At 50.9% G+C, this 13,704-nt stretch overlaps 1 protein-coding gene across 2 annotated transcripts in view; it reads right to left on the bottom strand.

The window, feature by feature from the left end:
• Positions 1-1,281: 1,281 nt before the first annotated feature.
• The window catches only part of PARD6G (par-6 family cell polarity regulator gamma), an 89,541-nt gene continuing 77,118 nt past the window's right edge, over positions 1,282-13,704 (bottom strand). The window contains exons 3-4 of one of the 2 annotated variants that reach the window (XM_077974875.1): positions 3,760-4,631; positions 1,282-2,026 (exon numbers count right to left, since the gene is read on the bottom strand). In XM_077974875.1, the coding sequence (XP_077831001.1) occupies positions 3,796-4,631 (836 nt within the window). In that variant the 3' untranslated portion in view covers positions 1,282-2,026; positions 3,760-3,795. Of the gene's footprint in view, positions 4,632-13,704 lie in introns of both variants that reach the window. The other variant, XM_001090088.5, reaches the window with a different exon arrangement.

Here is a 13,704-nt window from a genome sequence, read left to right as displayed (position 1 = left end):
TTCAGGCAATCTGCCCGCCTTGGCCTCCCAAAGTGCTGGGAATACAGGCATGCGCCACTGTGCCTGGCCAGCAGGTACTCTTTAAACAAGCTGTTCGAGGGGTCTAGGGTTCACCCTCCAGTCTGTTTGAAACAGGAGGTCCTTGAGCTCACGCTGAGCAGCTTACCTTTCCAGAAAAGGGCAAGCTGGACATCAGCTAAGTAGGTTCATCCTTTCAGTAGGGATGGTACACAGTAAGTATCTTAGTGCATTTGGGTGGTCATTAGTTCAGCCTTCCAGCATTTTAATAAACTATTCAGGCCATGTGAGTTTTAGTGCTGCCATAAAAAACTTCATACTGGTGCCAACTCTTAAAATGCAAGGATCAAAAGTTGACCCTATCACACTTGGTTCATACTTGCATCCTTTAAAAACATTCCACAGAGGTGCAGGTAACTTACATGTCCTTCTGTTGGAAAATTTAGATTTTCGCTAAAATGGATTTCATAACAATCATGGCATTTTCTAGATACCTTTGCACCTTGCCACAAAACTCCCACTCGCAATCATTTTATGTGAAACCATCAAATATTAAATACCCTCACAGAATTGTGAATAAATTCACAATATCACTGCATGCTCTGGGGTTTATGATCTGGATTATCAGGTCAGGGAAACCCAAGCCTGAGGCCACACCTGGCTGGCAGCCAGGTGTACATGTGGCCTCTGCTCACACTTAAGCCTCGTATCTCATCCTGTGCCATGTGTTTCTGAAACCAGACATTAGTTTTGGAGAGTGTAGCCAGTGTTGGCACTTGACCCTGCCTCATCAGACTGGGGGGGGGTCCACTGTCCAGCTGCCCACAGTCCCAAGTTGCTGTGTGGACTCAGCAGGTGGCGAGTACTTGTGAAGCTCCTAGTGGGGTGCTGGTTCTCAGTGTGATCACATCTGTAATTTGCTGAGGAATTGAATTTGTAATTGTAATTTGAATCTTGGTGGCTGCCAGAACAATAGTGTGAATGAAAACTGTGCCAACCAGGGCATACTTGGGAAGGGCTGCATGCTGTATAAATTATTCAGAAAAGCTTTTTCAAAAAGACTTTGAAAGAGGGTTCTGGACTGTAATCTGTGTATCTGAGCTTAGGTCCATTTCCCCATCTACTTTCCTCAGAATGTGTGCAGATTCAGTGAAAAAAGATGGCCCATGATAGGCACATGATAAATCTGTCATTCTCTTTTTGAGGGATTACTTTATCTCTGGTATTCTCTTCCACTTAGTACACAGCAAAAATATTCATACGTTTTGTTTACTCAAAAGTCAAAAAAGTTTTTATTATCTGATATATAAAACCAAGAAAACTTTAATACATATGACATAGTTTTGTTTTTTTTAAAAGGAAAAAGTGGCAGAAGTACAGACCTGTGTAGAAAAATACACTCAAGCAGCTGTCCCAAGCAGTAATTCCTAAAATTATGAATAGCACACATCTCACTGAAAGTCTCATTTCTTAAAAAAAAAACATTTGCTTAACAACTTAAAGTGATAAGAAATATAACCTTCCTTCTCGATAGCAGACCCAGTTATATAACAGACATTCAAGAATCAGCAATAACTTAGTAAAAGAACATCTCCTTTGTGAGAGTAACAGTATTAGTTTTAGTTCCACAGAAACCGCTTCTGACTGCTGGGGCACCGAACGACATGCCCTTCATCAGACAGCAAGTCTGGGGAGATGCGGATCCTCACAGGAGAGGTCACGGGGAAGCATCTTTGGTCTTCTCTGTGCTTAGGAACAAAGGACCAGCAATCCATTGCATACAAGTAACATCAAACACAGAGGCAGGAATTCACGACTCCTCAGCAAAATCTATTTCTTACAAATAGAACTTACTTTTCACTTAATATTCAGAAAAAATGAAAATGCTGAGATGCAGTTTTCCCTCTTAGCAGTCCCATGTTCACGAAGTCAGGACAGTTCCGCCACTGACCAGCAGGTGGTGCTGGACCACAAGGAGAAGCAGCAGGAGGTGCGCGGCTGCGACAACCTAGAAAAATATTTTTTTACCTGTATCTGTATGAAAGATTTGGTCAAAGTTCTCAAAGTATCAATGTAACATTTTATTCCCAACATTGTATTCAAGCAAAACATATTATATAAAATTTAATTCTATCAAATAGGAATTTTTAAAATTACTAAATATATAAATGTTGCTGGAAGCTCAACATAAAGTGAGGATGAATTTAGTATTTGTTAAAAACCACTAAGTTCCACATGACTTCTTATAGTTGAAAATGAGAGCTGCCAGGGACCATTCTAGAAATGAAGATTAGCATGTACTGTGACTTACAAAAAGAAACGTCTGTTTCAAAAAGCAAAGATGAGAACTCACATGCAAATGACTGCTTTCTCAAAGCCCTTGCTGGCCGTGTGCGATGCTTATCCTTCATTTCTGCTGAAAACATTTCAGAAATTGCCCTCGGAGTCTGTCAACCCACGGGAAAAGGGCTTAGATCCCAAATGGGACTGCTGAGCCCAGTCCAGCAGAGCTGCAGCAGAGCCCACCCTGGATTCCCCCTCGAGGCTGAATGGGCCATCTCTGTGGGTCACAAAAATAGTCCCTGGTCCGGTGCAGTGGCTCACACCTATAATCCTAGCATTTTGGGAGGCTGAGGGACGGATCACCTGAGGTCAGGAGTTCAAGCCCAGCCTAACCAACGTGGTGAAACCCGATCTCTACTAAAAATACAAAAATTAGCCGGGTATGGTGGCACGCGCCTGTAGTCCCAGCTCCTTGGGAGGCTGGGGCAGAATCGCTTGAACCCAGGAGGCAGAGGTTGCAGTGAGCTGCGATCACTCCAGCCTGGATGACAGAGCAAGACTCGGTCTCAAAACAAAAAACAGCCCCGGAACAATTCCACAGCTGCGGATGCCAGAAATGTGCTGGTGGAGCTCTCCTGCCCCAGCCGAATTATGACTATGAGCAGTGTGAAAATCTGGATTTCATCTCCGTGGTTGTACCTATGACAGGTTTGGGTGTATTTCTTCTTCGTTGTTTTTCTCCCCCCCAAGACGGAGTCTCTTGCTCTGTGGCCCAGGCTGGAGTGCAGTGGCCGGATCTCAGCTCACTGCAAGCTCCGCCTCCTGGGTTTACGCCATTCTCCCGCCTCAGCCTCCCGAGTAGCTGGGACTACAGGCGCCGCCACCGCGCCCGGCTAATTTTTTGTATTTTTAGTAGAGGGGTTTCACCGTGTTAGCCAGGATGGTCTCGACCTCCTGACCTCGTGATCCGCCCGCCTCGGCCTCCCAAAGTGCTGGGATTACAGGCGTGAGCCACCTCGCGCGGCTGCATTCGTTTTTAAAAACCAGCCTGTCACATACATCAGCACAGCCGGCCTCGCCTGCAAGTCAGCAGAAAGCACAGCAAGAATGCTGAGACATATTTTGCATGGGCCAAGTTAAAAACATGAATTTGACTATTTTTAAAAAGTAATTTTAAAGCTTCATTTTAAAAACAAAGTATTCGTAAAAAATTTTTAAAGCGTTTGTTTACACTTGGTCAGATCTTTTCTCTGGCAAAGGCGCGAAGAGCTGCACTCAGGCCTGGCACAGAGTTGTCTTCAGGCATTCATTTTAAGTTCGTGGCGAAATTCGATAAAAATAGGCAATATTTGTGTTTCTATATCCAGAAGTTGAAACAAAGAGCTGAGTTGTTTTTGTGGTCAGAAAAACAACAACAAAGGAGGGGATGCAGTCTGCAGGTCCTGTCCCTGTCCTTACCCGGGAACTGGAGCCAGGACTTGGGGGCCTCTCAGTCTAGAGCGTGACCGCGGGCCCGTGCTCCTCCACGCCGCCCGGTGGCAGGGCCAGGCTGTGACGTGGGTCGGCCCGCAGGGAGCTGAGCAGCCGCTGGAGGCCGCCGTCCAGGGCCAGGTCCCGCTGCAGCCGCTGCGCCAGGCCCGCGCCGTTGACCCGGGAGAGGCTGCCCGCGGGGGCGCCCGGGGCCTGGGGGGGGCGTGCGGGCTCCAGCGTGCCCTCGATGACCACGTCGTTGTCCTCGTCGCTCTCCGCCTCGTCGGGGTGGAAGTTCTGCAGGACGCGCGGGGCGGGGGGACCCAGGAGGCCCGCGGTGCCGTCCGAGGGGGGTCCCGAGCTGCCCAGCGCGCGGCCGCCGCGCACCACGTTGTTGCGCTGGTTGGCGGGCTTGACGGTGACGATGAGGTTGTGGCTGTTGGCGATCATCATGTCCGTGACCTGGTCCAGCGTCTTCCCGGCCACCTCAATGCCGTTCACTTCCAGGACCTCGTCGTTCACAGCCAGCAGCCCGGTGCTCTCCGCCAGGCCCCCGGGGACCATGCGCGAGATGAAGATGCCGGGCACCTTCTCCAGCCCGTGCGGGGTCACGCGCACGCTGGCGCCGTCGCGGATGTAGAAGCCCAGCGGCTTCTCGCAGCCGTGCCGGTGCAGCCGCACTCGCCGGTGCGTCTCGGGGACCAGGTCCACATCGATGATGGACGACACGGGGCGGAAGTCGCGCGGGAGGCCGATGTCCAGGTGTGCGCGCCGCCGGGGTCCTTCGTCACGCAGCGCGCCCAGCGCCCGCCTCCGCCTGCACAGCGAGCCCGCGCCGAGGCTGCCACGCTCGGCCTCCTCTGCGGGAGAGGGGACAGTTAGAGGGACACACACCGAGCCCCGCCTGGGCCCTCGGCCGCCACCTGGCACTGCTGTTCCATCTGCGTGACGCCGAAGCACCCAGGTGCACAGGAGCGTCCCAGACCTGCAGGCTGGGCGGAAATCAGGCAAGCTCCAGTGCCGTCCCCTAAAATTAACTCGCTAGCGCTCTCCTTGCTGCTCCACAGGCACCAAACCAAAGGACTTACCGACTAAAAGGTGCTAGCAGGCACCTGCAGCAGAGAGAATCAATGGCAGAGGAGGGTTTGGGGCCCGGCGGACTGGCGAGTGCCTCAGCCTTCTGGGAGGCAGCAGGCTGGACTGGGGACTTCTTAAGCTTTGCCCATTCTCCCGTATTTCCTTCTCTAAACTGTAAGATGGAGGCTCGTCTCTTTTTTTCTAAGGTTAATTACAACTAAGAGAGACCTTTCCTGCTGCTTCTTTCCTTTCTATGTGCAAGCCCCACCACGGTGTCTGCTAGTCAGCATTCAAGGCCCCTGAAGGTGTCGCTCAGTCGGGCGTGTGAGCATTTCCCTGCATTTTGGGTTAGCAGCTGATGAGGGGAGACAAGTGGACGAAGGAGTGGGAGCAGAGGACGGCTGCTTCCCTTCTGTGTGGCCCCACACACTGTCAGTGGTATCTGTAGGTAGGTGAAGCCTGAAGGCTGCACGGCTCCCTTCCTCAGGGACGCTGTGGGACCCGCCTGGCCACACCTGCCAGCCTGTGGCATGACACATTTGTGGCAGTGTGGAAACTTTACCCTAGAGTCGGGCTACTGCAAAATAAAAGTCCACTGAATTAATCAAGCAGAAACGTTGTAAGGAACTTAGTGTAAAGTAAAAATTTTAAGTGAAGACACTGGTGGCATTTGGAAACTCTGAATAAGGCATTTTCCTTGAGTCAGAAAAAAAAATCTTGTTTTATTTAATTTTTATAGGAAGCCTCTTTTGTTTTTGACACACAAGGGTCTGTAAAACAGGTGTCTTGGGGAGCAGAGGGAAGGGCTTGCTCTGCGAGGCTTGGTCCTGTGGAGTTGGCGGCATCCACAGCAGCCTGCTCTTTGGGCTGGGGAGGCTCACATCTTTGCTTTGCCAGTGAAAGCCAGGAGGGCTGGGAGCCCAGGCAGAAGCAATGCCATAAACAGGCGCTCCTCAGAGCAGAGACCTCCAGACTCCAGGCGTCAGTCTGGCTTCTGCCTTTCAGTGAGCAGGCAGGGCCCATTATGACCTGCTTTGGAGATGGGGAATGCTGGGTGACAGTTCTGGAAAGGACTCGAAGGCAAATTACTTTCACCATGGAGGCAACATTCAGGCAGCCTGGAGGGGAGGCCAATGCTCAGGCATCACCTCTCTCAACCCAGCAGAGCCCATGGCTGCCTAGACAACGAGAAGGCCCTAGCACAGGCTCTGGAACATGCTGCAGGCAGCAGGGTTAGTGCACCCTGGAGCTGGGATGCCTCAGCATGAGAACTGTCTTCCTGGGAGCTGCATCCCGGCCAGCACTCCACACAGCTGCTCAGTGACGGAAGCCATCCATCATCCCTTATCAGCATCATTTATTACCCACGGACACAGTAAGGTCTGAAAGGGCTTTAGAAATAAGATGACTTTTAAAAACTACACCTGTAAACCCTGTTTACCCTGATGTGATTGTTAGGCATTGTATGCCTGTATCAAAATCTCATGTAACCCATAAATATATATACCTAATATGTACCCACAAAAATAGAAAAATAAATTAAAATTACACTTGTAATACTCCTTTCCAGCTGTGACCACCTTTCCTGCACACTCACACGTACACATGGATATGGTTGTCTGTGCTTGTTTTATAGAAACAGGATCTCAGTTTCTGGCCAGCACCCGGCCTCTCTGCACCTCACAGACTCTGCAAATGCTTACTGGGTGACTTCAGGGATACAGATGAGTGGATAAAGTCCCTGCCCTGAAGTAGCCATGAAGCAAGTGGGAGCAAGAGATACAGACTGAATTTTCCATACAGCCACACGGAGAGCACCGTGAGACACGATGTGCACAGGATACGATGGGAACAGTGCAGGGGCATCTGGGGAGGTGGCAGTGACGCTGCCCGGGGGGTGTGGATCCACAACAGAGTTGAAGAGAAGACGCCGGAGGGTGAGGGGCGCAGACTCTTCCCGTGATGAGGAGAGGCTGAGCCTTTAGCGTTCGTCTGGTCTGGCTGCCGCCGCAGGTTTGGATTAACCAAGGGCCTGGGACAGAGTGGGCTCTCCCTGGACTAAAAGCTAAACCTGAACAAAGGCATCTGCCTCATGGTGTGCTCATTCTAAGTGGGAGGGAATGTGGATCCACGGGGCCACAGATGGAGGTGTGGCAGCATCTGAGGCACAGTGCTCTGCCTGTTTTCCATGATATGGGCTCTTCCCAAGGGGTCTCCTTGGATGACAAATCTATGCACTTTCAAGAGGGCAGCCCTTCTGGCAAACTCATGCCTGCAAGAACACTGTCGTGCATGTGGCCATCCACATGCTCCTCCCCGGGGACAGGCCCTGTGCTCAGGGCTGTGAGCAGCAGGGCCCAGGAGAAGAGACTGAGGTTTTATGCAGGGCAGGTGAGGCCTGACTGTGATGCTGAGGGTAGGGGAGTAAGAAATGGTGCGTGTCCATGTGTGAAACAGCCTGGCTGGCTGTCCCACACACGGGCAGAGTACAGTGAGGCCTGGCCTGGGAGAGGTGACACCTCCTGTTCCAAGCATCCTCTTTCTCTCTACCACTGACTCAGAGTTTCAGATTCAGTTTCACCTCCCTCCGGGAGCCACTTGTCTTCAAGTCCCAGTTCACAGCCACCCATCCTGGGAGCCCCACCCCTGTTCCGCATAGTGCATTCCCTTCCACCAAAACCACAAACCTGTCTGCGTCACAAGGGCCAGGCGACAGCATCTCAGCCATCCCCACAGGGCAGCAGGTGCTCTGGCCGCAGTGCACGGTGGACCGGATTAAGGCTTAAGCCCAGAACTGTGGGATACAGAGAAGGGCACAACGGGCCAGCCCCCTTCTCGTAAGGGGCTTATAAATCACAGGTAGACCAGGGTTCCCTGCACCAATAAAAGCAAGTGTGTGGACCTCTGCTTCCCGGGAGTCATGTAGTCCTTCCCATCCCTCCTGCTAAGTTCAACAAAAACCCTGGATGTTACATACAAAACATAAGATGATGCAGGAGAGAAGTCACACTAGCTGGGGCCTCAGGACCCGAGAAGCAACATGGCAGCAGCTCCTTGGGTTTTCTTTTAGCCTCGTCATCTCAGACTTGGAGCTGAAGGCATCAGCAACCTGGATGCACCAACAGTCATAGACCAAAAAGCCCCAACAAACGTCTGCTCTGTCTGTACGAAGATCAGAAAGAGGCAGCCTGAAAGGATGGAACACGTGTGGACAATAACTGCCCCACCTGCCGCATCCCACTCACGGAGCCTGGAGCCTCACCTCCTCAAGGCTAGAATGGGTGCCCAACAGCCCCTGGCTCTGGTGCTAGAGAGACTAAGCAGGAGTGAGGACCTCGCCTTTGGTCTTTTCTCCATGGACCCCACAGTCCTGAGGGGGCCTCTCCTCCCTCAAAACACTCAGGGGCCATCCTAACAGCCCCTCCTCCCGGCCAAGTCCCAACTACTGCAAATCCCTTCCCTGCACTCCAAACCCTCCAAACCTTGAGGGGCGTTGCCTCTGTGATGTGCTCTCCATGTGTCTAAAGGGCTCCACCTTTTAACTTTCATGGTTGGGTGTCTCCACCGGGTCCACACTGCTCTTCACGTCACATCACGAATGTCATGCCCATAGTAAGAGGATGAAACTGTTGGGTCCTGGGCCTTCAAGGACTTGAGCAGGGGGGAGCCTTGTTTACCCACCTAACAATAATGTAAAATATAATCCTAGCCAACCTCAAATTAAACCTTTTGAAGATATGTATCGGGGGAACCCACCCCCAATATTTCCACATAAGTTCTTTCTATTTGCCATAAGTGTCGGCCGGCTGAGAAATAAAGAGAAAGAGTACAAAGAGAGGAATTTTACAGCTGAGCCACCGGGGATGACATCACATATCGGTAGGCCTGTGATGCCCACCTGAGCCTCAACCAGCAAGTTTTTTTTAAGGGTTTCAAAAGGGGAGGGGGTGTAGAACAGGGAGTAGGTACAAAGATCACATGCTTCAAAAGGCAAAAAGCAGAACTACCAATAAGGGTCTAACAAAGATCACATGCTTCTGAGGGAACAGGACAAAGGGAAAAAGCAGAACTACTGATAAGGGTCCAACAAAAACAAGGCAAAGGGCAAAAGCAGAACTACTGATAAGGGTCTGTGTTCAGCGGTGCACATACTATCTTGATAAACATCTTAAACAACCCGAAAATGGTTTGAGAGCAGAGAACTGGTCTAACCACAAATTTACCAGGGCAGAGTTTTTCCCCACCCTAGTAAGCCTGAGCGTACTGCAGGAGACCAGGGCGTATCTCAGTCCTTATCTCAACTGCACAAGACAGACGTTACCAGAGCAGCCGTTTATACGCCTCCCCCCAGGAACACATGCCTTTCCCAGGGTATTAATATTAATATTCCTTGCTAGGAAAAGAATTTAGCGATATCTTCCCTACTTACACATCCATTTACAGGCTCTGCAAGAAGAAAAATATGGCTCTTTTTGCCTGACCCCGCAGGCAGTCAGATCTTATGGTTGTCTTCCCGTTCCCTAAAAATTGCTGTTATTTTGTTCTTTTTCAAGGTGCACTGATTTCATATTGTTCAAACAGACTTTTACAATTTGTACAGTTAACACAATTTAAAAAATCAATTTGTACAGTTAACACGATTATCACAGTGGTCCTGAGGTGACGTATATCCTCAGTTTTCAAAGATAACAGGATTAAGAGATTAAAGACAGCCATAAGAAATTATGAAAGTATTATTTGGGAACTGATAAATGTCCATGAAATCGTCACAATTTATGTTCCTCTGCCATGGCTCCAGCTGGTCCCTCCATTTGGGGTCCCTGACTTCCCGCAACAGGTATGTCTTTGTGTCTAAAACTTGGTAAAGGTTTGTTTTTAAAAAACGTGGTGTTGAATTGTTAAACCTCCAGGAAGTTGCCAGAAAACATTATAATTTATCATTTCCACTGGGTGTGGTGGCTCGCACCTGTAATCCCAGCACTTTGGGAGGCCAAGGTGGGCGGATCACCTGAGGTCAGGAGTTCGAAACCAGCCTGACCAACATGGTGAAACCCCGTCTCTACTAAAAATACAAAAATTAGCTGGGCGTCATGGCATCCGCCTGTAATCCCAGCTAGTAGGGAGACTGAGGCAAGATAATTGCTTGAATCTGGAAGGTGGGGGTTGCAGTGAGCTGAGATTGTGCCATTGTACTCCAGCTTGGGCAACAAGTGCAAAACTCCATCTCAAACAAACAGAAAATATTTCCACTGATTTCCTAACAAAACTACCACTTTGTCACCATCTGGACCTGTAAACAAATGTGACTGTTCCCTTGTATTTTTCCTTCTGAGAGGAAGGCAGGCATGTCAGTGGCATGGTCAGGTCGGCACCGACACAGCACACCACCCCAGTCATTAGTGTGTTCCTCCTCTCCACCGCACCCCAAGCAGAACAAAGGCCCAGACGCAGGGCTGTGAGCGTCTCTCCTGGCAGCCCCACCTGGGTGCTGGAAGGCCCCAGTGGATTCTGCCAAGCAGGCAACTCAGTCTGGGGCACGTGTGCCATGGCAGACACTGCTGGCGTGACCCTCAGTCGGGGGGCATCAGGACACCTTAAGTTCATTGAAAGTGACCGATTACAGCCTCCTCAATGGTCAGATCTAGTAGCCCCATATGAAACACAACGGCTCTGTGGCAGCCTTTTTAGAATAGTATTTTCAATTTTCTGGTAAATGTCCTCCGTAGAGAACGTCAGACAAGCAGGGGAGGCGTGTGCCTCTTTCATCCTGTCCTGGCTCCTGACATCCTCAGAGCACGAGACAGCCCACAGGGTACTCCACATTTCCACCTTCCCAGGGAACTTCAGGGGAGTGCACTGGCCCTCCCTGCAGACCAGGAAGGTCTGGTCCTCCCCCCACCATTCTCACAGAAGTCCCTTTAGGGGCCCTTCTCCACACTACAGCCCCTTCTTTCTTTTGGGGCCCCACAACTGCAAACACTTGAGGACCCAACAGGCTGGAGACCGCTTAGATCTTGGTCGTGCTGGCCAGACCCTAACATCCCATGCCTACCCCTCTGGCCTTGGCCCTGTGCTCCAAGGGAGTTTCAGCGTATCGAAAGGTGCAGGGCCCAGGGTGTCACCATATGGAATAACTACCACTTCTCAGTGCAAGACACTGGTCAATCAAAACAATGAAGGTTAACAATTACAAGTGACATCCACTGGGCCTCATGGGCCACACCCCCGCTGTGGGTCCTCTGTTGTGGTTCCTGCCTGAGAGCATCATGTTACATGTGGATGTGTGTGCAGGATAACACATGGGCAGTGCTGAGGACAGGGCACGGCTCTTCATGCAGCAGCTCACTCAGGGCAGCAAGCTTGGAGCAGGTACTCCTGGGGACACAGGCTCAGGGGTTCAGGGGCCTGGAATGGCCTGGATGGGGAAGGTCTTGTGTGTAACCCCCATGACAGGCAAGGCAGCAGCAACACCACCATGTTTCCAGACAGACTTGGGGTCCTGGAAGGAGGCACTGCAGAGGGTGGAGCTGGGGCCATGAGATGTGCCCAGGCCTGTCCTCACTTCCTCCCCCAGTGTCTCTGGTGCTCTGAGCCACGTAGGGAGATGAGGACAACCACAGGAACACGGCCCATGATGAACGTGCAGGGGATTTCTGAGCAGCAGGGAATGGGTCCCCTCATGGTGCAGCACCTCTCAGGAGCAGGCACACAGACCACCCTGTGCAAAGGCAGGTTCTGAACCCTTGGGCCTGGGGTGCAGCTCGAGGGCACTCAGGTGAGGTCGATGTCATGGGTTCATAAACTAATTCTGAGTAACAGGAGGTTGATGAGCTAAGTAACGTCTGTCACTGTCAAATGGCTGTGTAAGCTGAAAGATGAACACGTTCATAGGCAGGGGGCAAAAAAGCAAGCGGCTCAGTGGAGGAAACAGGCCGACACCCTTCTTGGAGGAGGGCCAGCAAGTGCATGCGACTCTGGTTCTTCCTGAACTCTTGACGGGATGGGCCGGCCATGGTCTGCACCCCAACCCCCTTCCCAGCATCCAAGGGCCCAGGGTGCGTTTGGTTCCAGCCACCCTGCCTGCTTCCAGTGAGCTGTGGCTGGGGTGAGAAAACACACAACCTGCCTGCCTGCAGTGGGAGGTGCAGGAAGGAACTGCCCACATGCGGCTGCTCACACTGCAGCTGACCACTCACCCTGGCATGGGGACGAGGTGACTGAATTTCAGACAACAATCCATTTCTCCATCTCTTTCAATATGAACCACTGTGTATGGACTTCATTAGTGAAAAATTCCAGACTTTCTTAGAAATAAAATTTGTTTTAAAGAATACCCCATTTCTAAAATTCCAACTTTGATTTCTAAAATACCTTTTTACAAGAAAAAAATTGTCACTGCTTCTTTTTCAAACAGTATGTTAAATCTGGTATTTTCCACAAAGTAAACAATTCAAGGAGTCACATTTTTTAGGCAACTGTCTAACCACCCTCTCTCCCCATATCCTGTTTTCAAATTACATTTGTGTGTGTGTATGTGTGTGTGTGTGTGTGTGTAAATTTTTTTTTGGAGACTCTGTCACCCAGGCTGGAGTGCAGTGGCACAATCTCGGCTCACTGCAGCCTCCACCTCCCGGGTTCAAGCAATTCTCATGCTTCAACCTCCTGAGTAGCTAGGATTACAGACGTGAATCACCACACCCAGCTGTCAAATTAAATTATATTTTCTTCTTCCATTTCTATTTTGAAGTATCTGTAACAAGAGGGGGAATTGGAATCTGGTCTTATGAAGCTCTCATGGTTCCAAGTTTTCAAACTAAAGATTTTCTAATAAATATTTTCTTACAAACAACCCCTTCTGTCACATAAGGGTTTGACCTGAATTAAAACTATCCTGACTCTCTGGCAGGGAAGGGTGGAAACTGGTGAAGCTTCCAGGGTCCTTCTCCGGGACGGAGCCTGTCCAACTGCACTCTGGGGAAGGGAGAGAAACAGGAAGGCGTCGCCTTCACGCTCAGGTCAGTCGCTCAGGAAGGTGGCTGCGCGTGCCTGAGGGCTTGCGCCCGGGAGGAGGTAACCGTGGTCCCGAGACACGCCCTCTGCCCACGCCTCCCTGCTAGCCTGGCCAGACGCATGGGGTGCCCAATCGTCTTCATGGTGGCAGCTGCAGAGGTAACAACTCATGGGCATTTGGAGAACGCACCAGGCCCGTGCTCAATGTTGCACTTGATTCCTGCGAGTGCTCAACAAGGGAAGCACCAGACAGATGCCAAAATTTAGGCACAGCAGCACTGCTTTGCCTCCCTTGGCAGCACAGGGCTGCAGAAGGACGGCGGGGAACCCTCTGCCTCAAGGCGCCCCACCAGGACACACCCCTCCTCAGCGGTTCCTCTGCATGTTCTTTAGAATCCGATACATCGGGCCTGGATGGGAGATGGTACCTCGGGCACCAGAGCGTGTGGTCCACTTCACAGCCACACCCGCCCCAATTCCTGATCTTCCCGAGTCTCCTGGCTCCCGCTGTTCCTCGTTCTCAAACTACTCACTTCACTGCTTCTGATTCAACTTTTCGTCACCTAAAGTGAGAGATACAACCTCTTTCTTTCCCTCTCAGGATCAATGACTTGGTTTTAAGTCACCATGGAGAGGAGCAGTCAGAGCTCACGCATCTGCCACACTTGATTTCAGGAGACGAGCGACTGTGAGGACCATGGTCACCTGGTGAATTGCCCAGGCCAAACGCCATGGCCTTGCCTGCTCACGGGCAAAGCAGCTGCCAGCTTCAATGGTAAGAAATCAATAAAGAAAGGAAGGAAGGAAGGAGGAAGCCGGAGGGGAGAGCACGTCTCAGTCTCTCAA

Source organism: Macaca mulatta, chromosome 18 (genome assembly GCF_049350105.2).
Source record: "Macaca mulatta isolate MMU2019108-1 chromosome 18, T2T-MMU8v2.0, whole genome shotgun sequence".
Lineage (NCBI taxonomy): Eukaryota > Metazoa > Chordata > Mammalia > Primates > Cercopithecidae > Macaca > Macaca mulatta.
This window is presented reverse-complemented; position numbering and strand designations above follow the sequence as displayed.